The 27,191-nt window shown below is 36.7% G+C and overlaps 1 protein-coding gene and 1 non-coding gene across 2 annotated transcripts in view; one reads left to right on the top strand and one right to left on the bottom strand.

Moving 5' to 3' along the window:
* Nucleotides 1–3,764: 3,764 nt before the first annotated feature.
* The window catches only part of PAPOLG (poly(A) polymerase gamma), a 28,856-nt gene continuing 5,429 nt past the window's right edge, over nucleotides 3,765–27,191 (top strand). Inside the window, exons 1-15 of the mRNA XM_025931792.2 lie at nucleotides 3,765–4,007; nucleotides 7,212–7,373; nucleotides 8,845–8,911; nucleotides 12,879–12,960; nucleotides 13,188–13,297; nucleotides 14,799–14,852; nucleotides 16,643–16,754; nucleotides 18,778–18,867; nucleotides 21,075–21,213; nucleotides 21,929–22,001; nucleotides 22,768–22,888; nucleotides 23,244–23,328; nucleotides 23,718–23,771; nucleotides 25,327–25,446; nucleotides 26,324–26,433. Coding sequence (XP_025787577.1) covers nucleotides 3,991–4,007; nucleotides 7,212–7,373; nucleotides 8,845–8,911; nucleotides 12,879–12,960; nucleotides 13,188–13,297; nucleotides 14,799–14,852; nucleotides 16,643–16,754; nucleotides 18,778–18,867; nucleotides 21,075–21,213; nucleotides 21,929–22,001; nucleotides 22,768–22,888; nucleotides 23,244–23,328; nucleotides 23,718–23,771; nucleotides 25,327–25,446; nucleotides 26,324–26,433 — 1,396 coding nt within the window. The 5' untranslated portion in view covers nucleotides 3,765–3,990. The remainder of the gene's footprint in view (nucleotides 4,008–7,211; nucleotides 7,374–8,844; nucleotides 8,912–12,878; nucleotides 12,961–13,187; nucleotides 13,298–14,798; nucleotides 14,853–16,642; nucleotides 16,755–18,777; nucleotides 18,868–21,074; nucleotides 21,214–21,928; nucleotides 22,002–22,767; nucleotides 22,889–23,243; nucleotides 23,329–23,717; nucleotides 23,772–25,326; nucleotides 25,447–26,323; nucleotides 26,434–27,191) is intronic.
* Nucleotides 11,196–11,304, bottom strand: LOC112869785 (U6 spliceosomal RNA). The gene has a single exon (XR_003224431.1). It is a non-coding gene; the product is annotated as a U6 spliceosomal RNA (small nuclear RNA).

Genomic DNA, 27,191 nt, shown 5'->3' with positions numbered 1-27,191 from the left:
GTATTTACTTTAAATTTCTTCAAAAATAGGTGAAACATGACAAAATACTAAAATAATTGTTTAATCAATGTGATAAGCATATGGTGTTTATTATACTACTCTACTTTTTTTTTTACTTTTTTTTAACGTTTATTTTATTTTTGAGACAGAGAGAGACAGAGCATGAACAGGGGAGGGGCAGAGAGAGAGGGAGACACAGAATCTGAAACAGGCTCCGGGCTCTGAGCTGTCAGCACAGAGCCCGCCGCGGGGCTCGAACTCACAGACCGTGAGATCATGACCTGAGCCGAAGTCGGACGCTTAACCGACCAAGCCACCCAGGCGCCCCTATACTACTCTACTTTTACGTATGTTTATAATATTCATAATAAGTATAAAAAGTATTTTTAATATCTAGCATTTGTGAGGGTTTGAGGAAACAGACCATTCTATACATATTGTTGGTAGTAGTTAAATTGTTATAACCTTCTTAGAGAACAATTTGGAATATATAAATATCATTTTAGAGGTGCCTGGGTGGCTCAGTCAGTTGAGCGTCCGACTTCAGTTCAGGTCATGGTTTTGCAGTTCGTGAATTTGAGCCCCGTGTCGGCTCTGTGCTAACAAAGAGGTCAGAGTGTGGAGCCTGCTTCAGATTCTGTCTGTCTGTCTCTCTCTCTCCCTCCCCTGCTCATGCTCTGCCTCTCTCTGTCTCTCAAAAATAAATAAATGTTAAAAAAATAAATATTATTTTAAAATATACATACCCTTTAACATAGTAATCTTATCATTAAGAATCCATTCATGGGACACTTGGGTGGCTTAGCTGGTTAAGCGTCTGACTCTTCGTTTCAGCTCTGGTCATGATCTCTCAGTTTTGTGAGTTCAAGCCCCAAGTCGGACTCTGCACTGGCAGCACGGAGCCTTTGTGGGATTCTGTCTCTCTCCCTCTCTCTGTCCCCCATCCCCACTCGCTCTGTCTCTCTCAAAATAAATAAATAAGCTTGCAAAAAATATAATCCAGGGGTGCGTGGGTGGCTCAGTCAACCAGTTAAGTAATCCAACTTTGGCTCAGGTCATGATCTCAAGGTTGGTGAGTTCGAGCCCCACAGCGGGCTCTCTGCTTATCAGCACACAGCCTGCTTTGGACCTTCTGTCCGCCCCCCTCCTCAAAAATAAATAAACATTTTTTTAAAAACTTAAAAAAAAGAATCCATTCAATAACTAGTGACAGAAGAATAGAGGATGTATTATAAAGATATTTATTATAGCATATTGATAATATAAACAAATATGAGACAATAGGAAATGGTTAAAAAGGACAAAGTAGGTGCACATTTACTGTTCTGGTTTGCTAGAGCTTCCTGACAAAGTACCACGGACTGGGTGGGTGGCTCAAACAACAGAAATGTATTTTGTCACAGTTCTGGAGGCCACAAGACTGAGACACAGTATGTGCACGGCTGGTTTCTTCTGAGGTCTCTCTCCTTGGCTTATAGGTGGCCGTCTTCTCCTAGTGCCTTCACATGGCCTTCCCTGTGTACCCATCTGTGTCCAAATGTCCTCTTCTTACAAGAACACCTGTCATCTTGGAGTAGAGGCCACACTAATAACTTCATTTAAACTTAATTATCTTGGGGAGCCTGGGTGGCTCAGTCGGTTGAGTGTCCAACTCTTGATTTCGGCTTAGGCCATGATCTCATGGTTCTGTGAATTTGAGCCCCATGTCAGCATGCTGACCCACACTGTCAGCACAGAGCCTGCTTGGGATTCTCTCTCTCTCCCTCTCTCTCTGTTCCTCCCCAGTTCGTGCACACATTCTCTCTCTCTCTCTCTCTCTCTTAAAATAAATCAATAAATAAAAACAAAAAAATTAATTTAATTCTCTCTGTAAAGACCCTGTCTCCAGGTACAGTCACATTCTGAGGTACTGGGAGTTGGGGCTCCAACATATGAAACTTTAGGGGCACACATCATAACATTTACTGACATGGAAAGATGCGCATGACTTTTAGGCTAAAAAAAATTAAGCAGAACAACATGTACGGTATCCCTTTTTCTCAAAATTTAAAAATAACAAAAGCAAACCTCTGGTACATATTTATACATAGCTTGGGATATATTGAAAACATACCTATCTGAAAGGATTGATATCCACCTGTTACAAAGGCTCCCTGGGGAATAAAATGGAGTTGGGAATGAAAGGGAAGGACATATTTCCACTCTTTCTTTATAAGCATAGGTTACTTTTGTAATTAGAAAATTTTAGCTTAAAAAAAAAAAAAAAAAGACCCTTACAATGAGCTCCGGACAAGACCTGGAGGCATCAGAGACTCTCCAGTCCCAAGTGCCATGAGGCCAGGAAAGTAGACTTAGCCGCGCCAAGGACCAGATGTGCACAATCTGTCCTACCTCCGCTAATACATTGGCACCATCTCAAGAATTGGGGAAGGGTGACCAAGATTGTCTTTGTCTGCCAGCTCAGAAGAATGAGGGATTCAGGGTCAAAAATTCAGTTTTAGAAAATAAAGTGATATTTCTTGCATGTCTGAACTTTTAGACTGAGATCCATATGGCTACACATACTGTACTCATTTAATTCTCTCACAATCTTACTATCTTCATTTTACAAATGAAGACAGGGCTTTTTAAGGTTAATTTTCCTGAGTATGTAGCAAAACTGGAACTCAAATTTGGGCCTCCCTTGCACTGAAGCCCACACTACCTACTACTCTATGCTGCATGGAATAGGTTTTGCCTCTTCTCTCCACCACCTGTACCCAATCCCGACTACCAAACCTTGCTAATTCAGGCGGCATCCTCTCTTCTAGGAAGCCACTTTCCAACATTTCCCCTAACTTTAGGTGGCCTCCTAGGCCTCCCTAAATCCCTATCTGTATTTCCATGATCTCTGTGTATGTTTGTCCTCCTCCACAAGACTGTGAAGGGCAAGAGTTAAATATCTCTAGTGCCTGACACACAGTAGGTGCTTTAGTTCTACGACAGAAGAACATCACTTACATTTTATTGTTTCCTCACTAAACTCTGAATTTCATAAGGTTAAAGAATACATCCGGTTTTATGAACCATTAAGCCACTGGTACCTAACAGCACTTGGTTTTCAGTAAATATTTTTGAAAGGATGAATGGATAATTTTATAAGTAATCGCCTCTATTTCCTGGGACTCTGAGTCACATTCCGAGAAAAAGCAGCTTCCTGACGTCCTTTTCCTTGTAATGGTTTAGTGTATTAAATTATTTCTTGGATTTATCCTTCCATTGCAAACTGCTAGCGATTCTCACTTAACTGACAGAATGTCATGAATCAAGGGAGGTAGAGGTGAAGTGAACAGGTTAGCCTCCAATTTACAAGCTTGCTTTCCACTGGTTTAATTGTAAAGTTCCTCGGTGTGACCCTCTCACGACAAAATCTCCACGAGTGGATTGATCACGTAGAACTCTGACTAATTAAAGATGTAGGATAACAGAAGAGTTAAAATTGTATTTGCTAGGCAAGGTTGTGATCTTTTAAAAAATATGTTATAGTCTTTCATTGGTGAAACAAGGAAAATATGGTCCAAATTACCTTCCAAGCGGTTTGCCTAGATTGACAGTCCCACGGACAAAGGAGGGGACAAAACACTCCTTCCGACCGGCATTTGAGGCCAGAGCCGGCGCCCCTTGTGGGCGGGACCACGCGAGCCTCCGGGGACCCAAAGGAGGAGGGGGCGGGGTCGAAGGCGGGTCCAGGCCTCCGGGGGCGGGGCCGCAGCGGGCGAGGGGCAGGCTGGGAAGCGGCGCCATATTGGCGTCGGCCGCGCTGTATTGTCATAAATAGAGCCGGTTTTGTGGTGTTTTCACTACTCGGTTGGATGCCTCGGCCGTAGTAAGTGAGAAAGTGAGCAAGCGAGCTACAAGCAACCGGAGGAAAGTGGACAGGAGGAGAAGGAAAGAGCAAGAACTTGACTCCAGAGCGAAAGATACTCGGCGGTGAGGGAGACGCAGGAAGCGATGAAAGAGATGTCTGCGTAAGTGATGGGGGGCGGCGGTTGGGGGCGAAGCGGAGAGGGGTGGGTTGGGGTGGTCGGCCGGGACCCCGTTTCCGTTCCCTGCCCCTCGCACCCTGCCCATAGCTCGCCGGAGTGGTCTCCTTCCCCGCTCCTGGCCGGTCGGCAAGGGCACCTCCCCTACACCGGGCGGCTCACCTGGCCACCCCTGAACAGACTGGGGGACTCTGGGAGCCCCCATCTGCCCTCGCCTGTCCCGCCTGCGAGGATGCCCCCAGGCAAATAAGCAGCCGGAGAGGCGCGGGTGTCCGTGGGGAGAAATTGTCGGTCACTCTCCTGCCCCCAGCGCTGTCTGAGCCCGTCTCTGCTCCTGTCTGCATTGGCGCAAATACCATCCCCCTACCTCCCCCTCCTCCCTCCCGACCGGCTGTCTCCTGGTCTTCAGGAGTGAATGACCTATCCTAGCCCATGGGTTTCTTTTTAATAAAGACTATGATCTTTTCGCTCTCCCCCGGCCTCCCCCACCTACCCATAGTATATCTACGAGTCTGGACCTCCTGCTCACACTTTGATAAGTCACAAACGGTTTCCGTGCTTGGCAAGATTTTGTTGTGGCTTCTAACATTTTGGTTTATTAGGAAGTAATTTAAGCAGAAAAATGCAGAGAATAACATAAGCATCATTTGTGTAGTCACCATCCATCTCTCTCAAAGCATAACATTCTGTATGTGTGGAGAGTGTGTGTGTGTGTGTGTACGTAAATACCTTTATTTAGAAGAAATCAACTATTACAGATGTGTTTGAAGGATTCTCCTACCTCCTCTGGTTCCATTCACCTCCCTCCCCGTAGTACCCCACAGTCCTGAATTTGATGTTTATTGCTGCATTTTTAAAAATGCTCTTACAACATATGTACATGTCCATAATAACTGGCATTGTTTTACTTGTTTTTTAAGCTTTGTATAACTGGTGTCACACTTGTCATTCGGCATCTTCTTTAAGTGCAACGTAGTTAGTATCTTTGAACTTTGTCCCTGTTAATATTTTCAACTCTAATGAATTCATAATAAGTACTATACTGTATTCCATTGTAGTGATACACCTTAGTTTAGGGTTTTTTTTTTTTCCTGTTTTGACTATTTCAGGTTGTTTTGAAGTTTTTTTTTTAACTTTATTTAGAGACAACCAGGGAAGAGGGGCTGAGAGAGAATCTTTTTTTTTTTGTTAATGTTTTTAAATGTATTTTTGAGAGAGAGAGTGTGCAAGCGGACAAGGGGCAGAGAGAGAGAGAGACAGAGGATTGTGAGGCTGATGTGGGGCTCAAACTCACAAAATGTGAGATCATGACCTTTGTTAATGTTTTTAAATGTATTTTTGAGAGAGAGAGTGCGCAAGCGGACAAGGGGCAGAGAGAGAGAGAGAGACAGAGGATTGTGAGCCTGATGTGGGGCTCAAACTCACAAAATGTGAGATCATGACCTGAGCCAAAGTCCAAGTCAGATGCCCAACCAATTGAGCCACCCAGGCACCCCATGTTTCTAAGTTCTTAATGGTACAGTGTGGCAGTAAACATTCTTGTACATGTTTCCTTGTACACTTGTACTAGAATTTCTCTAGAGTGTTTACTTGTAAGTGAAATTGATGCATTGAAGGGAATGTGGAATTCCTTTGCTTGCTTTTTCTTCCCCCCCTCTAGATGAGGGAGTTTCAGAATCATAGATTTAGAATTTTAGTGCTGGTAGGCATGTTCTTAGCTAACTTTTTCAGCATACAGATGAGAAAGTGGGACCCAGGATCATAGTACCGGAACTGAAGTACTTGTTGAAGGGAGAATGGAGTGGTGGAAAGATCTTGGGTTTCGGAGTTCAGATTCTGGCTCTTCGTATCCCTTGGATCTTGGGTACCTATCTGTAAGATGGCACTTATTCACTACCTACCTCTTACAGTTATTTTTGAGATTAATTGATCATATATACTCTGTCCCATCCATTTACCATACACTTATAAACAAATTTTGTTTGTTCAACAGGAAAATTGATACCAGAAAGAAATTAAAGTCACTAATACTGATGTTTCCCTTTTGTGTCTCTTAATCATTTCAGAAGATACATAGGCTATTGTATCTTTCATTTGCTTCTCCCTCCCTACCTAATCAAATCTTTACCCAAGGAGCATGCCTTACTATATGAACTTAGTGAATAAGACAGTGTTTTGACCAGTTAAAATTCAAAACGATCACTACTGTATTTTGGTGTGTTATTGTTTACAGGGCTGATGTATTATTTAAAAGACCGTTCTTTTATATTTTGAGATTACATTCTTAACTGTTGTTGTTGATGGTCCTTACTGTTGAATGGTAAAGATAGATGGCAGGGTTACTTGGTTATCGTGTATGTTTATTTTTACTTTACTTTCTTAGCAGAATAAAAAGTTATACCAACCCATGGTGGTCCCAAAATTTATTTTGAAATTATTGGCCTGTGTAAATACAAAATCAGAAATTGAGCTGTACTTTATTCAAAACTGTAATTCCCTGTTAGGATCTTTTGGAGGCTAGCTTATATTGTATCTATAAAAGTATAAAGAATTTGATAATTATTTAGTGTGACAATGGACTGGGTACCAATCTAAATAAAGAGAACAATTAACCAGAGTCAATGTTAGGACTGTAAATTCTGATTTGAGCAAAGGATGTTAATGTAGGTCTCTCAAGGACAAATCCTAGTTGTGATTTCTTTTTAAAAGTGAGTCACAAGGACCTACCTTCTAATGTGATGTTTTGTTTCTTTCCTGGGGGGGGGGGGGAACATTGTTCTTACTCAGAGCTTTCTTTTCAAGTGGCTGACTGCTCTTCAAAGATTGAATATAGATGGTACTTGACTTAAGTCCGCAGGGTGTAGTGGAGGTGGCCCTGGCCCAGCTCCCATTCAGGCTCTTTGCCTTTGAGCTAAGTGGTGCTGGCACAGTTGTCCTGATGCCAACACATGCTGCTTTTGGCTTGAAAAGACGTCCTAACCATGAAAGCTGGAGGCAGTATGAATAGCCCTTCATCAAAATAAACACAAAATACCCTTTTTTCCCTTAAAAAAAAAAAAGTGCCTGCCCCAACTGTTAGTACTAAGTAAACTTTTAAGGTAGCTAAATTAATGAGTGGATTGAGAGATCCATGTATCAGTATGATATGATACTTTAAATTTTTTCTGCTGTTTCATTTTTCTTGAACAGAAACACCATGCTGGACAGCCAGCGTCAACAAAAGCATTATGGAATCACTTCTCCAATTAGTTTGGCATGTCCAAAAGAAATTGATCATATTTATACACAGAAATTGATTGATGCCATGAAACCATTTGGAGTGTTTGAAGATGAAGAAGAACTGAACCACAGGTATGTCATATAAAAATGCAAAATATTTAATAGCACATTAAATATTTAATCATTAATTCTGCAAATATATATCAGGTACTTACCATTATCCTGCCTAGGGATACAAAAATGACCAAATGGAGAGAAATTTTGGCCCTCCTAGAGCTTCTGTTTTTAGGTGGTTAGGGGAAAAGACAATTAGCCAAATACGTACAATAAATACAATGTTACACATAAGAAGTGCTGCTGAGAAAAATGAAGCTGGAAGTGGAGTTGTCAGGAAGGCCTCATTAACATTTGAGGAAAAATTTGAGAGGGAGGGAACTATGTAGATATTTGAGGGAAGAGCATTCTAGGCAGAAGTTTTCAGGTGGGAGTGTACCTGGTATATTTAAGGAATATATAGTAAGGTAACCAAAGTGTCCAAAACAGGGGGATATGGTCTTAAAGAATATGAGGTGGGAAGGAGCTTGGAGAGCTAGGTCACTTAGGACCTTATAAGCCATTATAAAAGCTTTGGCTTTAACTCTGAGTGAAATAGGAAGCCATTACGTTTTTGAGCAGAAAATGGACATGATTTACTCATGCCTTAAGACAGTCAGTCTGGCTGCTATATTGAGAATAGCCTGAAGAGGGATCAAGGGAAGAAATGGGGAAACGAGTTAGAAGGCTATTACAAGAACCCAGGGAGGAAAGGACGGTGAGTTGAACTAGGGCGATGGTAGTGGAAGTGATAAGTAGTAGAGTTCTGGATATATTTTAAAGGTAGGGTTGTTTAATGACTGGAATGTGTGTGAGAGAGAGAGAGGTTAAGGATGATGCCAAGGGTTTGGATGTTAGCACCTCAAAGGATGGAATTCCATTACCTGGAGAAGGCTGAGGGAGAAGCACGTTTGGACATCTCAGGAATTCCATTTTTCATGTCATCTTTGAGATGCCTAAACTCTACTCTTCCCCAACCTCTTTTTTTTTTTTTTTTTAATGTGGATTTGGATATGCTGTTGGTTGAAAGTTTGGTTTAATATCAAATTCTTTTATTAAGTAATATTATTTCATAAAAATTAGCCAGTATTTAATTTACTCATTTTAATTATCCAAAGACCTATGACTGTCAGTGAGACAATGCTAACCTCTATCACCACGTTGAATTGATTTTATTCCATAGTAAGGCCAAGAAAGTTGACAATTCAGTTGGCCTCTGCAGACTTATTGAAGGTAATTTTGATTTTTTATTAGGCTTTTTGAATTTTGAAAATAGCTCAAAGACCAAAATACTGTCATCACATTTGTCATTTCTTTGGAACTCTTAGGGACCTAAGAATGCCAAAGAGATGTGCCATGTACCAACAGATGCGACAGCATTAGCCCATGTATAATGTGCTTTTACTCTAGCACCAACACAAAGGTTCTGCCTATATGTTTAACTACTTTTTTAAATACTGGTTTTGGGTTTTCTTAGTTTTAATCTAAAGCATGTTATTTTTTATTATAGGCTGGTTGTTCTTGGTAAATTGAACAATTTAGTAAAAGAATGGATTTCTGATGTCAGTGAGAGTAAGGTAAGACTCTAAACTGCATTGAATTCATAGTTCATTATGTCCTGGTCCTTAGTCCCAGTTAATAAGATGTAGAAATTGAGAATAATCTGAAATATATTAAAACTAGGCTTTTTGCTCTGCTTGGTAATGAATTGGTCTAGATAGTTGAGTCTCTAAGTGAGAATTTCACTAGTGTCTAGCTATAGATCTACATAGATTTCTTGCTTGAATTATATATAGTGGGCCAAAGTGTAAATATCAAGGGATTTTAGCTTAAAAGCCAGATTTCAGACATCTTGTGAAATACCAGGTCTGGCAACATTGGACCTGCCTTTGGGCAAAGCAGGAAGAGGCTTCAGTGGATTTGGGCTCCTGCCTTCCAGTGCCTCGTGGCCCCTACCAATGCCTGGTCTCTCTGACACAGCACTTGTCACTTATCAATCAATTTTGTGTTTCTTATGTATACTTCCCTCCATTTGCATACCTGCCTGGCCCCTGAGACATAAGAGTTTGCAAATCCTAATTTGTAATTATACAACTTTTTTTTCCCTTCCGGTAGCTTAACTATTTTTCTTCTAAAATAAGTTACATTTTCTTACTTTCTTAGAGTATTTTGAATGTAATTGAATTTTCATTTGAAAATCACTGAATATTATTTTACTGAGTATACTAAATTGAAATAGGGTGTGTGCGACTGGGTGATACCATTTTCCCCTTCACTATGTGGTCCAGACTGTTGTATTTTAAGTTTTTTGTTTGTTTTTATAATTTTTCCATTTCTCCCTTAACAATAATCAGTTGAAAGTTAAATGTCTCACAGCAGTGTGTCTCTCTAAATTCTTTCTGCCCCTTACTCTGCCTGATTTTAGAAATTAGATAAACACCTGTCAGAATTCTTTCTTTTGTAAGTTTTATTTCTGTACCTATGATACATGTTTAAAATTGGTTCTTTTAGACTCATGCGCTCTCAAAAATAAATTTTAAAAAAAAACATTTAAAAAAATTTTTTGATTTCCAAAATTGGTTCTTTTAGACTCTGAATAAGGTCATGAGGGACTCTGGTAAGTCTTCAGTCATTGAGTTTAAATAAATGGTCTTTATGTTGTTTATTTTTGCTGCCAGATAGCTATCTGACTCGTTTCTGAGCTCTCAGCAGGATTATCAGTAGTTGAGATTTTCAGATAAGTTGAATTCTGAGCAGGTGAAATGCTAGTCATGAGTAACAAAAAAAAAAATTCACTTTTGTTTTTCTGCTACTAGGTGATCAACTCCTTAAGAAAAAAGACCTGTCTTGGTCACCTGCCTAACTTCAAGACAGAACTCAGGCATTAAATAAATGTTAAAGGAATCCATTGTCCCTTTCTAATCAGCCTATAATTGTTACAAATGTGCAAACCAAATACTCACTAGAATTATTTTATTTTATTTTTTTTTTTAATTTTTTTTTTTCAACGTTTATTTATTTTTGGGACAGAGAGAGACAGAGCATGAACGGGCGAGGGGCAGAGAGAGAGGGAGACACAGAATCGGAAACAGGCTCCAGGCTCTGAGCCATCAGCCCAGAGCCCGACGCAGGGCTCGAACTCACGGACCGCGAGATCGTGACCTGACTGAAGTCGGACGCCCAACCGACTGCGCCACCCAGGCGCCCCACACTAGAATTATTTTAAAATCATAATAACAAGCTTTATGATTTATTGTGTGTGGTCTTTATGTCAGCTATTATGGTTGTACTAAGGTTTTTGTTTCCATCCCCATTCTATGATGCATTCAAGATAAATCAAGTGGTATTATCCACAAAACAGGGTATAATAATTTGTTGAGAGATGTACCTAATTTTCTTCACAATTTCTTTGCACTTAACTGAAAAATCCAGTAGAATTCTGTTTCTAGGTCAAAAGGTGTTTGTTTTTTATTAAATAGCTTTTTCTCCCATGTTAACTCACATCAGTAGTTTAATCTGCATAAAGCAATCACTGGTTTACATTTAATTTTTAGGCATAAAAATTTAAGACTGCCACAATTTGGCTTTTTGTAGGCACAGTAAGTAAAATATCTAATTATGAAAAAAATTTTTAATTGGTTTTGACATCTTCCATTGTTTGGATAGAGTGATTTTTCATTTTATGTATCAACTATTCCTTTTATCTATGCATATTTTAGTTTGGAAAATACTGGAAGAATTTGAGTTAGATCAAAGCTCATTTAAATATTCTACACACAGTTCGGATATTTTTAGATTGTAAACAATCTAAAACTCAAATTAGATCATTTTAATTACTGTGGTTTGTGATGAAATTTTGTTTCTAATGTGGAACGCTTCACAAATCAGTGTGTCATCCTTGCGCAGGGGCCATGCTAATCTTCTCTGTATCGTTGCAGTTTTAGTATTTGTGTGTTGCTGAAGCGAGCACTGTAATGAAAATATTTTACCCTGGTTCAGTGTATCATTTTCTCATAAAATCTGTAAGAATCTTGCTTTTCAAAGTAGAAAAGTAAAAAATAGAAAGTAGGAAGGTAAGCTAAAAGTTCCCTATCTTCTCTACCTTTTTGGTTCATATTAGTCATCAGTATCTTTACTGACTTCTTGCTCTAAAATTACGTGTGGTACTCTTGAAACATTAATATCCATTAAACAGGGAATAACAAACATATCTTGTTACACAGATAATTTCATTCAAGTGAATCAAGGATATTCTTTGGAACTTGCACTGGGCATTATAAAAACTAAGAGAAGTAGTAGAGACAATTCTCATTTTTAAGGAATTTATAGTTGAAGAGATGGGACATATATTCAGCAAAGAAAGGTCAATAAATGTATAATAGAGGAGCAGAGAGGGAAAAGAGCTTGTTATGGAAGAGAGGGGGATCACCAGAGAAGGCTTCGTGAAAAAAGGTAGAACTTGAAATGAATTTTGAAAAAATAGTTGGTACTGAGATACCCAGAGAAGGATGGACAAGTGCGATGGAAAGGAGACTAGATTGTGTAACATGTTGGCAGTTGGGGCTTTAAAAGGATCCAGGGATCCTTACCTCAGCAGTCAGAGAAGAGTGCATTAGTAAGTTTTGAGCAGAAGAGTTATAATATATAGTAAGAACATTAGCAAGTGAGTTTTGTACAAAAAGAAATAGAAAATACAGACGAAAGGCAAGAAAGTAGCTTAAGATCCTAGAATTGAGGATTAAATTAGAACCTAGAATTAAGGGGGTAGTAGTTGAATAGAAAGGAGGTGACATGTGAGGGATATAAACTACAAATTGGTAAGCCAAGAAGAATAATGACTACAGGGAACAGGTGGTGAGGAGAATGAGGAACAGAAAGAGAAATCAGACAGGATACCTGTTTATCATAGGAAGAATATTTTGTTTCAAGCATGGCTATTGAAGTGGATCAGAATGTCTGAGTGAAAATAGCGAAGGGGAAGTTAGAATTGGCTCGAGAGAGAGGTGAAAAGTAGGCTTATAATTCTGGTACAGTCTAAAAGATTTTATTAAAGTTGTTAGATTAGGTCATAAGGAGATCATGTCAAGAATGGCTCCACTTTCTTACAGAAAGGTTGCAAAGCTAGAATAAAGAAATTAAGCATATTTGTCGCAATAACTAAAGGGGAAATGGAGTCAGTTAAGTGTAAGGTACTGGAAAGAACTGAAAGTGCATTAGTTTGGTGCTTAAGACCTCCTTGGTGACTTCTGAGTGATGGAGCCATTGAAAGACAGGCCATTGGAAGGGGACAAGTAGGGTCAAGTGATAAAAAATGTTTTTCATAGAGATTTGTGCATGCATGAATTTGTTTTATCTTCCCTCAGGAAATACTCTGATTACTTCAAGCTACAGCCCAAAAGAGCTCTGAAGTACTTTCACAAATCTCAATTTACCTAAGTTGACAAATGTAGTATATATCACTAGTATTTAGGCAATTTTTATGCTAAAAAATTTGAAAAATGGAATGCCATTTGTTTAATTTAATTTAATTTAATTTAATTTTAGAATCTCCCACCTTCTGTCGTGGCTACTGTTGGTGGTAAAATTTTCACATTTGGCTCCTACAGGCTTGGAGTACACACCAAAGGTAATTGCTTTTCTGTGTTCTACTGATAAGAACTTTCAGTAACAAGCTCTTATTTATTTATAATTTGAAAGTAAAGAAGAGGAAAATACCCATTATCTCACTACTCAGCTAATCATTGTTAACGCTTTCCTATATTCATTTTACATATTTTCTTCTGTACATGTTTGTATATACTTTAACAAAAACGTACTTTACTCTTGTTGACTAGAAATAACTTTGATTTGCAGGAGCTGATATTGATGCACTTTGTGTAGCTCCAAGACATGTGGAGAGATCTGATTTTTTTCAGTCTTTTTTTGAAAAATTGAAACATCAAGATGGCATTAGAAACTTAAGAGTAAGTATCCTTTAGTATTTAATATTTTGAACTTATTAAGAAAAGCTAGGGCTTATGGTTGTCAAAATATTTAAGAAGTCACTACATCTGGGGGACCTGGGTGGCTTAGTCGGTTACACGTCCGACTTTGGCCCAGGTCATGGTCTCGCAGTTGGTGAGTTCAAGCCCTGCCATGGGCTCTATGTTGACATCTCAAAGCCTGGAGCCTGCTTTGGATTCTGTGTCTCCCTCTATGCCCCTCTGCCACTTGCGCTCTCTCTCTCAAATAAATAAACATTAAAAAAATTTTTTTTAATTTTAAAAAAAAGGAAGCCGCTACATTTTATTAAAATAGCAAATGATTGGGGCGCCTGGGTGGCGCAGTCGGTTAAGCGTCCAACTTCAGCCAGGTCACGATCTCGCGGTCCGGGAGTTCGAGCCCCGCGTCAGGCTCTGGGCTGATGGCTCAGAGCCTGGAGCCTGTTTCCGATTCTGTGTCTCCCTCTCTCTCTGCCCCTCCCCCGTTCATGCTCTGTCTCTCTCTGTCCCAAAAATAAATAAACGTTGAAAAAAAAAAATTTTTTTTAAATAGCAAATGATTGAAAACATGGGCTTTACAGTTATACAGACCTGGGTTTGAATCTGGAATCTACCACATATTAACTTTTAGATTTTAAGTTACCTATTCTCTTTGAGCCTAGTTTCCTCAGCTGTAAAATGGAGATGTAGTGATAACTTGTTACAAGGTTTTTCTGAGGATCAGTGAGATAATTGACATAAACATTTACTATAAGATCTGATAAATGGTTGATGCATATCAAACGATGGCTATTATTATGTATAAGATTAATAGTAACTTTGTGTTATATGTAGCCATTCATCAGCAAATGAAATTTCAGCACCAGTGATTTGTCAGATACTGTCCTTAGTCCCACAAATACAGTAGTGAATAAGACCGTTTATGGGAGGGAGGGATTGGGGAAATTAAATAGATAGCTTTAATACTATCTGAAGTGCTAGGATAAGGTGAAGTTGAAAGGATCTGCATTATTTGGGTATCTGGGAATGGAGAAGGAGATTAAGAATTTGTTAGGCTGAGGGATTAAGGAAAGCTCAGAAAGACATCGGTTTCTACTAAATCAAATTATATTGATTGTATTTTTCTAACAGATTAAATCATGAGCTCTGGTCATGTTTTTATTTCCAGTACTAGTGCCCTTTGTAAATAATCAGTATTTAATTTAATCTCAACAAATAGTAAGTACCCAGATGATAGCAGTTCTGCCTGCTAGTTTCTGATGAAGATTTTTAGGAGGATAATAAATTTGATAACTATGGTCTTGACATTTTGTGTGTCTTAAATAACACAATCACAGAGTAGAAGTATTTTTCTAGAATGTGAGACCCAAGAATATTTTTGCTTTTTAGCAAAATTATTCACATTGGCACTTTAGGAAGGATAAAGAAAGGATTACACCTTTGAAGGGATTACTTATGTGTTGTCATTGTTGTCCTCTTGTAGGCTGTAGAAGATGCCTTTGTACCTGTTATAAAGTTTGAATTTGATGGAATTGAAGTAAGTGTTTAATATTTTTCTGACTTTGTAATTGAACTATTTAATACATAAGGTTTTTTTCAGTTTTGTTTTCTTTTTTAAGTCAGACTCACATAGACACATATTTTAAAGAATCAAATAGTCTTTAAATAGTTCCTCACCTTTCTTTCTCCTGTATCTATTGACTTCTCACTGTGGAAAATGAACCAGCTTCCATCCCTACCCCATGATTTTTATACACACCCTTTGCATTCCCATAATCTAAAATAATTGTATTACTATAATTTTGGTTGGAACATATTCAATATTTACATTATAATGATCTTATAAATGATGTTCAAAACTGAGCATAACGTGTACTAGATTACCATTCTTTGCTCTGTGGCACTGTGTTTCTTGGGAGTCAGTAATTGTTTTTGCATTTTGTTTGCTTGGTTTTTATACATAACACTATTTCAAACTTACTCTCTGCTAGCTGTCTAAATCTCCAAATAGATTTAGATTTCTCAGGTGTTCTGTCATTATCAACTTAAAAAGATATCTGACTCTTCTCACCTGTTTGAATCCACACCCAATTCTCCATGAATGATATACAACTAGCATCCTGGCATCTTTCTTTACTATCATCCCGGGATTTCCTTTCACTTCTCTCTAGAGGTTTCTTCTTTTTTGACTTCCTGTCATTTTACAGGCACTCATCCACTAGCTTCCTGAAAAAGAGCACATATTTTTGAGATCTTGCATGTTTAAAAGTGACTTTATTTTGTTCTCACACCAAAATAATAGTTTGGCTGAGTATAGAGCTCTAGGTGGGAAATAGTGTATCTCAGAATTTTGAAGACCTTGCTTCATTGTCTTCTACCTCTCATGCTTTGTTGAAAAGTGTGATGCCATTTTGATTTCACATCCTTTGCTTGTGAGCTGTTTTATCTCTTTGGACACTTAATGTGATCTTTTTTTCCTGGGCTTCATAGTTGTTAAATTCATGGCAATAATATACTTTGGTATATCTTTTCAACCAAATATGCTAGGCACTAATAGTCCTCTTAAGCACTTTGGAAACTCCTGTCCTTCTGTTCTTGGAAATTGTATTGAATTCTGTTGGATTTCCTACCTTTTGTTTTCTCTCCTTTTTCTGTGTATTAGACCTCCACATCGCTATATTTTTGTTCTGCTTTTTGGGGTTTTCTCATCTTCCAAACTTCCTATTGTCCTCCCTTTCTGCTGTCATATTTTTAAGAATAACTTTTTTATTCTCTAAATGTTCCTTTCTATTTATGTATGTGTTTATTTACAGCCTCCCTCTTTCCTGGTTATAATATTTTTTATCTCTTAAATCTGCTGAGTCAGTTACCACTCATCCCCATCTGCTTTCATCGTTTTTGCTGTTGTCTCTTTATTACCTTTGTCCTAGTGGATGATGCCTTCAAAAACAAAATAATATAAAAAACAAAACGAAATTATGCTGGTATTTTAATGGGGTTTCAATAGGGAGTGAATGTAAATGTGTGTTGGATCTGCCATCTTTTCTAGAAGTTCACTCATAAGATTTTGATGTTCTTTTTAATGCTCGGCATATATGCTAAATTAAAATGCTTTCTCTTAATTTGCAAACTTAATTACCATCACAGAACTTTGGTGATTTTCCCATGTGAGATTGCCTAGATAGGCTTTTTGAAGTTTTGGTAGACCTTCCCAAACTAATAATTAGAACTTTATACTTTTAAGGTTGGGAGGGGGGAGAATGGACTAGAAGGAGAAAAAGTAATATTTTTCTCTTTTTTTTTTTTTTTTTTTTTATCTTTCCAAAGATTGATCTAGTCTTTGCAAGACTGGCAATACAAACCATATCAGATAATTTAGATCTAAGAGACGACTCTCGACTGAGAAGCCTTGATATAAGGTGTATTCGCAGCCTAAATGGTAAGCTTCTAAAAAGAAATCTCAGATACCTGCTTGAAAACAATTAGACAAAGAGATCTTTTTGCAGAACTATTAATGGACTTTTCAAGGGATTGGACTAACTCAGTTAAAAATGATGTGATTTTCTTTATATAGATCATCTGACCACATTTAGGCGTTTTAAAAGATACATTTATTTGAAATGTTGTTTGTAGTAATGGTGCACAAACTTAATGGTCTCAGGACCCCTTTGCACTTTGAAAATTTATTGAGGACCCCAAAATCTTCTATTTATGTGGGTTATATCTGTCAGTATTTACTGTATTAGAAGTAAAAACAGAAAATTTTAAAGTATGAGTTTATTTCAAAATAATAAACCCATTCTAAGTGAATATAAATGCATCTTTTCTGTGAGAATGGCATTTTTTGCATTTTTGCAAATCTCTTTAATATTTCCAATATTTAATATTGGAAAAAGGAAGAGAATTTTAATAGCTTTTTCAGAAAATTATGGATATTCTTTGATGCTACACCAAAACTTGACCAGTGACAGTGTCTTTTTTTTTTTCTCCAACAGCTCTATTAAGGTATAATTATATGCCATAAAATTTGTCCCTTTTGGGGTACAATTCCATAGTCTTTACTGTATTCACAGAGTTGTCCACCACAGTCCAATTTTAGAACATTTCATCATCTTCAAAAGATCCCTCTTACACATTTACGGTCATTCTCCTTTCCAACCCCCAGTCCTAGGCAACCACTAATCTACCTTCTGTCTATAAATTTGCTTTTTCTGGACATTTCATATAAATGGGATCATACAATATGTGGTCTTTTGTGTCTGACTTCTTTCACTTAGCATAATGTTTGTGAGGTTCATCCATGTTTGTAACATGTATCAGTAGTTCCCTTTTATTTCTAAATAAAAGACTTTTTTTTAAGGTTAATTTGAATATCAGTTAAGTTTTTATACTCTTATATTAAAATCTATTGGTCTGTTTTGTTCTTTGAATGGATCTTTTACCCATACATGATTTTATATACAGTCATGCCTTAGTTGTTTGGAAAACACTGGTTCACAAAGTTATTTGGATCTTCTAAATGTTAACACACATTTCCTTATAAGGTACCCCAAAAAATCACATTCATTAATGTCCCCACCAATCTCACCAGACAAGTCTTTAAATACTGGAAAGCTGCCAGGCTCACAGCAGATACTGTTGTCCAAAATTTTAATTTTTACTTGAAAGCTCCAATTTTATTGTTGGTAGCAAGTTTTGTTGTTTGTTTTCCTTGAAGTGAAGGACTCACTTTGTTTGTTCATTGTTTTAGAATCTAAGTAAAACTGTTCCTTGAAAAAAGCAGGTCGTTCAGCTTTCTTCAAACTTTTCAGACACTGCAGGGTTCCTTTCCTGTTTTCTAACTGCAAACGTGTAGTGGTGAAGATAAACTGTTTACTAGTACAGTTTTGGTACCAGCAGTTTTACCCACCACTGCTTTTGCACCATCAGTGCAAATGTTAACTCAGTAAAAGAGGCAAAGCCTTATTGTTATTATAAGAACAGGTTTGACGAACTTTGGAGGAAAAAAAATAGGTTGACCTGACAGATTCCCCGGGGATCCACAGACTGCACTTCCGAGAACCACTGGCTTATAGCATCTTTTATTTAATCATTGCATTTTTGTTGTACTTCAGGGTCCAACAGTAAATCACAGTGTTTGTGAAATAAGGTTTACTTTAAAGGAAAAAGTTTTGTAAGTTGGCGACATTGGATTAACAGTAAAGTCAAATGTTGAAGAAAGCTAAAGATACTCAGACCCATGTCTTCCTTTAATGTTGAATTACGTTACCCATGTGCTGTTTAATTCTTTAAAAGCAAAGTGATTCCTCATAAAAGTGCTAAATTTCAAATACATAGAGAAAATAAATCCTCGCATTTTATTATCTTTGATTTTTTAACCTTTGAGAGTCTGGAAATTAGAAGCCGTCTGAATTAACTGGATGTTGTTGCATAATGAAAAATGAATGCTTTATCTTTTTCAGGATGTAGAGTTACTGATGAAATTTTGCATTTAGTGCCAAATAAGGAAACTTTTAGACTCACCCTAAGAGCAGTCAAATTATGGGCAAAACGTAAGTATCCCAGATCTTTTAAGTTTACACTGTAAAATTACCGCTTTCAGTTACTAATGATAGAAGCACATATGAAAATTCCTGAACCTATTGATACTGTTAGGGATTGAGGTCCAGTAAATTTTGGAGAATGTGTTTCTTTTTCAGGTACAGTGGTTATGGTGATCTGATATGTGACTATACCTCCTTCTTGCTTGATTGAAAACTAAAAACTCCTGACTTCCCATCTTGGGTTTTAGCCAGCCAGTCAGAATGAGTTAGAACTTGAGGAGTGAAACGTTCGTTGTTCTTCATGCTCTCTATGGGGCAGGACCATCTTACTCATCTTTGTCTCCCCATTACCATTAGAGTATAATTTATAGTAGGTATTTGGTAAAGTTATTAAGTGGAGAGCCTATAGTGATAGTTTCAGCTTCTTTCTGTTTTTGCCTTGTAACACTTTTCTAGTAAAGCCTGGAACTAATTTATATATATACATAGGTTATGGTTCATAAAAGGCCCAAACCTAAGCTGGCACAGCACATTTTTCATAATTTGTAATTGTATTTAAGTAGTGCTGTACTTCTGGCACCACGTTTTACATAGTCTAAAAATGCACTCGCCAATAAAATTTTTTGTGATGATGGAAATGTTTTCTGTGCTGTCCAAAAGTAACCATGTGGCTATTGATCACTTGAAATGTGCAACTGAGAAACCGAATTTTTTAATCAAATTAAAATTTAAGAGAAGTGAAAGCATATATTCATGTAAAAATTTGTACACAGATGTTCATAGCATTCTTCATAATAGCCAAAAAGTAGAGACAACCTCATGTTCATGAATTGATGAATGGATAAACTAAAGGTGATAGGTATAGCCATAATGTGAACTATTACTTGGCAATAAAAAGGACTGAAGTAAATTCCATTTATATAAAATGTTCACATTAGGCAAATGTAGAGAGATAAAAAGTAGATGAGTATTTGCCTACGTCTGGGAAGACTGGGAGCAGATAGGAGGGGAGCAACTGCTAAAGGTTTCTTTTTGGGGTGGTGAAAGGGTTCCAGAATTAATTATGGTGATGATTGCACAACTCTGTGAATATACTAAAAGCCATTAATTTTAATCTGTTACATGGATGAATCTTATGGTATGTGAATGATATTTCAATAAAACTATTACAAAAAAAGAAAGTACATATGACTTGTGGCTACCATGTTGGAAGTACATATCTAAAAAGACCTCAGGCAAGTAGGAGTTGTCCTTGGACTCAGTTACCTGGTATAGTCAGGATAAAGTAAGTTGCAAGAAAGGGATATCACATTTTTTTTTTCCTTACAAATTAAATTACATAACATGTTTTGTCAATCCTTAGATGTATATTTTACCCATTTAACATATCTAAAATTGAAATTTTTGTATCTTTTTCTCTTGCTTGCTTAGTGGGACATAAAATAACACTATGTTGGGGCACCTGGGTGGCTCAGTTGGTTAAGCATCCGACTCTTGATTTTGGCTCAGGTCACAGTCTCATAGTTCATGGGATCAAGCTCCACGTTGAGCTCTTCTGCACTGACAGCTCAGAGCCTGCTTGGGATTCTCTCTCTGCCCACCCCCTACTTGTGCATGTGCTCTCTCACAAAATAAAAACATTAAAAAAAAAATGTCCTATTATGTAATTGAGGACTTAGTAGTTTTGATCAAATATGGTAATATTTTATAGATTGCTAAAAGAAACAATCATAAGAAAAATGAGTACTATCAATGGTGTATTGTACTTTATGGAGAGGTACCCAAAGTCTGCAAAATACTAAAATTAGTCCAGCTTTACACTTGATTTTTAAATGCCCGTGAATATAACTAATGAAATGTTTATTCTTCCTACTTGTAGTCCCTCCAGATATCTTTCCTCTTTGTTTCCATTTTTTTCTCAACCATAGCTATTGAAAAGTGGGAAATTCCAATGTTTTATAGTAGAGCCTGCTTGGGCAGTCAGAACTGGGGCAGAGAACTGAGGGGTCTGTTTTTGGAGGGCAAAATAGGGGGATAGGATGCAGTTAATGGCTTACTAATAGAACCGTGGGCCTAGCATGAAGGTCTGCTTATTGATAGTAATGTTATTTCAATAACTAAGCAACAATCTTAGGAACTAAGTTATCCTATTCCTTAGAGTTCAATGTCATGGATAGTAGATCCTAACAATAGTTAACAAAACATTAATTTTCTAGGACGTGGTATTTATTCCAACATGCTGGGATTTCTTGGTGGTGTCTCCTGGGCAATGCTGGTTGCAAGAACTTGCCAATTATATCCAAATGCAGCAGCTTCTACTTTAGTTCATAAGTTCTTTTTAGTTTTTTCCAAATGGTAAGTATTTATGGGCATACTTTCACTATCTTATTAACTTCTCCCTGTATGTAAATTTGTTTGGCAATTTAAGAGTGATGCAGAGACGTTTTCTCTTGTCTTACATTCTTTTTAAGTTAAAAGTTTAAAAATGTCAAATTTGAGACAATGATGAGACACCAGATGGTGCTCTCTTCTGGCATTGAGGGTTTCTATAAATGTAGGCTTTTAGCTTGAGAGTGGTCATGATAGATTTTGCTCTGCTGACTACTAGCTATGTAGAGGTTAACATATCCTATGTAAAATGGAGGTGATAATCATAGCTACTGCATGGATTTATTAGGAGTATTTTCAGTTAATGTCAGCTCTTAACTGCTATTAAATTATCAGTTAAATCCATAAAAGCAAATAGAAGGAAGGGGAAAATTCAGATTTAAATTAGCTACAGCTTAATGAGCAAAACAGTATTTGTTTTGCCCTTTCAGAAGATACATTTAAAATAAGCAGCTTTTTAAAAAATAAAATAAAATAAAACAAAATAAAATAATAAAAAATAAATAAAATAAGCAGCTTTTTCCTTTGTGTACTTCCTTCCCTTGCCCACTTTTTTTTTTTTTTTTTAATACCAAATACCCAGCCATAATGTTTGCCATATGAAAGTTGAAACAGAGTCTAATGACTTTTATGGTTCCTGAAGTGAGGTCCTATGTCAGTTAATTTGCCTTATTCATGTTAGGGAATGGCCAAATCCTGTCCTACTGAAGCAACCAGAAGAAAGCAATTTGAATTTGCCTGTTTGGGATCCTCGGGTATGTGACTTATTATGGAAATTAATTAAACCTTTTAGGAAAAGGACGATTCTCTAAACTGCAATCTAAAGATAATTTCTCTTGTTTCTGCTCATCTTCCTTCTGTATAGCTATAGTTCTTTCCTTCTGTCTGCTGTGTCTTTTGGTGAAGATGACCTGTATTCCAAATTCTGATCCAAATGTTATGTCATTAAAAATCACCCACATAAGACTAGATGAGTGAGTGTATCAACCAAAATGTTGTAATCTGTTGCTAAAAACTTACAAGTAATTAATTACTAAAAGTGCTGAAGTATATAAAAGATTTACTTTGCAGTGCAATTTAAAGCAGACTCATGGTTCTAAGCTAGCATAACTCTCACCTTGCATTTTAATTTGCTTTTAGATTGAGTGCTCATTCCTCTGAGTTACCTAGGAGAAATTACCCATTGAGTAGGTGCAGAAAGAGGAGTGAGAAACCATTGGATTAATGCTTTTTGCAGCTCTGATACTGTGTTTCCTTGGTTTTAAGAGACCATCGTTTATAAGATGCACCATCCATTTAACAGCTTTTCAGGGGAAAAATAAACTTCTGCAGAGTTTCCTTTGACTATCAGACACATCTGACTTCAGAAATAGATGTAGTTGGGGAGGGAAAATGTACTTCTTAGAATTGAGGAACTGTAGTATTAAATTTATATTTCATATTCTTCAGACTTTTGGGGAAATGAAGTGAGGACAACTGAAATAGGAGAATAGATCAATTATTCTGCTTCTAATTTCACAGGTAAATCCATCAGATAGGTATCATCTCATGCCCATAATCACCCCTGCCTACCCACAGCAGAATTCTACGTATAATGTGTCCACCTCAACTCGAACAGTAATGGTAGAAGAATTTAAACAAGGTAAACTTGTTGGCCCTTTGCCCTTTATGTATTCCCACAAGTTTTTGGTTTACAACAGTTTTATTCTAAAGTTTAGTTATGCCTATTATTTCTAAAAATTCTTTCAAATATGTATTTTTTCAGTAGTTAGTTTTCTAAAATCTAATATTAAGTCCAAAATGGAGCCAGCCCAATCTGTTTGAAATTGATTTTTGTGTTATGAGAAATTCCTTTTTTTTTTTTTTGGTTTTTTTTTTTTTTTGTTTTTTTACTCAAGAGTTTGTTGAGGTTAGAGATTTTGGGGGTAGGTTGATACAGAAACTGATAATAAAATAGCCAGTTTTCAAAATCAGTCTCTGTCTCGTTTTTAATTTAGGTCTTGCAGTCACAGATGAAATCCTTCAAGGGAAATCAGACTGGTCCAAACTACTTGAGCCACCAAATTTTTTTCAAAAGTATAGGTATTTGAAATTTTTCATTTTGTGTGTGTGTGTTTAAGGAAGAATGTTAAATTTACAAAGTTAATATATGATGGGTGACTGTTGTCCCTTACATTTCAAGTGAGGTAGAGAATAGGTTAGCAGAAATCCTAAATGATGAGTTTGTGTATTCTAGTAGTATCTCACCCAGTATTAGTGGTGTTTTTGTTTTTAGTGAACTGATTTTTGATTATAGTGTCTAGAATTGATTTTGTGAAAATCAGAGCGTGTTCTAATTTTCATAAGCTATGTGTCTGCATTAGTTCTTATGTTCATTGGGAGGAAGAAAGAAAAAATAATGATGGAAAAGCAGACCTAACAATGTTTCTGGCTTTTTTTTTTCCATGACTGTTGCTAAAAATTCTTCATAGACATTATATAGTATTGACTGCCAGTGCATCAACAGAAGAAAACCATCTAGAGTGGTAAGTGATATTCAAGTTCTGTACTTAAATTTGTAGTGATAACATTTATATGATGCTTTAGGTTTATAAAATACTTTATCACTAAAATTGTTAAATCTTATTAGTGACTGTTATACATGACCATGGAGCATCAGTGTTTAAGAAATGCCATCAAATGAATGTTTCATAATTAGAGGTAATACAGGATAAGGATATATGTATGTTCTTTGCCGTTGCCACTTCTCAGATTTAAGCAAAATTGTGAGGCACTTCAAACAATTCTGATACCTAGGCTCAAGTTTTCCATCCTTGCCATCATGTTTCCCCTTCAAAACTAAAAGGAAAAGATATTTTATATATTATTTTAATTTAGGAGATTAGGGACATGAAAGCTTCTGTCAACAGAGAGGCATTTTTGGTCAAGGAGCAGTGCTTTCTTTCTAGTACATCTAATCATGGCCTTTGCCTCCAGTGTATAGACATCCCTAACTCTATTAGGCGGAAGCTATTAGGCCACCAGAGATGGTTGTGCTTTCCTCGGGTCTGACTTCTGGGAAAGAAAAACACAATACTGTCTTACTTTTGCTTCCAAAGTTTAGTGCTTATTTTATTGATAATTAAAGAGGCACTGAAAAGAATCCTTTCACTAAAACAACATATTTCATTTGTCTAGATTGGGAATCAGGAAACTATGATCTGGGCCAAACCTAGTCTGCCACATGTTTTTATAAATAGTTTTATTGAAATACAGCCACACTCACTCACTTATATGTTGTGTATGACTGCTTTCCTGCTATATGGCAGGGTTGAATAGTTACAACAGAAACCCTATAGCCACAAAGCCCAAAATACTTACTCTCTGACCAACACTGAGTAGTAACTCAGTGTTTCATAAATGTGCTGTTGAAGCACACACACAGTTACAACGTATAAGCTTTTTCAAGTGTTTGAATAATTAAAAATGTTCTTGTAGTTTTTCTAATTAATAAAATCATTGTAAATTTACATAGCTGACAGCAGTCACATGTGTTAAATGAGATAGAAAATAAAGTTGCAGATACCTGATGAAACTTTCTATATATTAGTAGTATCTGATCTGACTTTACTGAATTCTTTTTTAAATGTAATTCTAGTACCAATTTTATGAAAATCAGCATGTTTTATTTCATTTAGTGCCAGTTATTAGCTTTTTTTGTTCACATGATTTAAACATATCTTAGCCTTACGGTTTAGATACAAGATTTGAAAGTGAAAAAAATCAACAGTTTTTGTTCATACTGAGATCATGACTATTTTATGGTCTAAACAGGCAGGGTAGTTTAGATTAGGAATTCATTAAGTAGATCGTTTCTTTTAAGGGGTGGGGGGGACACAGAAATTGACAAAGTAACTTGTCATTTACTTAAATGGTATTTTAAACAGTCCCTAATATATTAGACTGAATTTTTTTTTTTTTTTTTTTTTTTTTTTTTTATTGAGCATGTAAAGCATCATAGCTATCATATGCCTTTTTGGGTTACTTAGGTGTAGTTTCCAAATTTCATATGGAAAAATTTTGTCCACTCTTCTATTTCAGGGTTGGATTAGTAGAATCTAAAATCCGTGTGCTTGTTGGAAACTTGGAACGGAACGAATTTATTACTCTTGCCCATGTAAATCCCCAGTCATTCCCAGGAAATAAGGAACATCATAAAGAGTAAGTTAAATATTTTTTAATACTGTGTTTCTTAAATAATGTTATTTGACAACAGGCATGATTTAAGATCAGTTGTGACATTGTCATTTAACAAACATTGATGGGGGATGATGATACATTATGTATTTGAACATGAGTGGTCCTACATTAAAACTAGTATATGCTATGTTGGTAGCCCACAGACCCCAGCAGAAACTCCCATCACAAGTTTGGAGCATCTTTATGAATATATTTGATACGTTACTTTCAAAGCTATTTAATCCTCTTTATTGCAATACAGGGTAACTGATCAGTGTTTTTTGGTGTCAATTTTAAGAATTTAGCCAAACCAGGGTCGGGCGCCACCTGGGTGGCACAGCCAAGCATCCAACTCTTGATCTCAGCTCAGGTCATGATCTCACAGTTCCTGAGTTTGAGCCCCACATGGGGCTCTATGCTGATGGTGCAAAGCCTGCTTGGGATTCTGTCTCTCCTCTCTGCCCCTCCCCTGCTTGTATGTATGTACACTTTCTCTCTCTCAAAATAAATAAATAAATAAGCTTAAAAAAAAAATGAATTTAGCCAAACCAGGGAGACTGGGTGGCTCAGTCAGTTAAGCATCTGACTCTTGATTTCAACTCTGGTCATGATCTCCTAGTTCATGAGTTTGAGCCTTTGGGCGGAGCCTGCTTGGGATTCTCTCCCTCTCTCTCTGCGCCTCTCCTGCTCATGCTCTTTCTCTCTCAATAAATAAATAAATAAACTTACAGAAAAAAGAATTTAGCCAAACCATTGCAATTTGTATTTATGTTTCCATGGAGATTGAGTTTGAATTACCAAATGACATCTGTAAAATTATAATAAATAAATTAATTAATTAAATTTTTTTATTTTATAGCAACAATTACGTGTCAATGTGGTTCCTTGGAATAATTTTTCGGAGAGTTGAAAATGCAGAAAGTGTTAACATAGACCTGACCTATGATATACAGTCGTTTACTGATACAGGTAAGACTTTGTCATCATGGAGCTATGGTTCTCAAGTTTGGTTGTAACACAGTATCATCTGCCATGGATCTGGCTGGCTAGATTTGTTAATTGGTTAAATGAATGTGTACATCCACATTATGAAAACCTATGCTGCTATTTTAAAAAGGCATAGTGAAATAATTTCCAAGACATTAAGTGGGGCTAAAGTTGCAAAACAGTATGTATAGTATGCTACAATTTCTGTAAATAAATAAACACATTTGCTTGTAAGTACCTAGAATATCTTTGGAAGGATATATAGTTTTAAAAAAAAGAAGGTGGTAGAAGTGGTTGCTTTTTAGGTCAAGGAACCAGGTGTGTCTAGGGGATAATGTGAGGAGACTTCTTTGAACTGCTTGAGTTTTGTACCAAGTGATGGCATTACCTATTTCAGAAAAGACTAAAGAAACTGTACAGGTTATTTTAATTTCCAGTGTGCGCAGATATGTGCACTTGATAGCCTTGATTAGGTTTCAGAATCAGAGAAAGAGTGTCTTTTACATCTAGCTCCCTAATAACAGCTCTCTGGAATATCTTAACGTATCTTTTATAAATTTGGAGTTGTATTAATCTGGAATAGTGTACATTCATACTATTAATATTTTTGGCTTGGCTTATCTGAGTTTTCTAAATTCTTCTAAACTAGCTTTCACATTTATCATGAAAATGCAGATTCCTGTACATCACGTCGGCACTACCGAATCCCACACTCTGGGAGTGGAGCCAGAGAATCTGCA

The sequence above is a fragment of the Puma concolor genome, chromosome A3, assembly GCF_028749965.1.
Source record: "Puma concolor isolate L17-30 chromosome A3, mPumCon1.1.hap2, whole genome shotgun sequence".
NCBI classification, from domain to species: Eukaryota; Metazoa; Chordata; class Mammalia; order Carnivora; family Felidae; genus Puma; species Puma concolor.
Note: the sequence above shows the minus strand (reverse complement) of the source record. Positions and strands in the feature narration are given on the sequence as shown.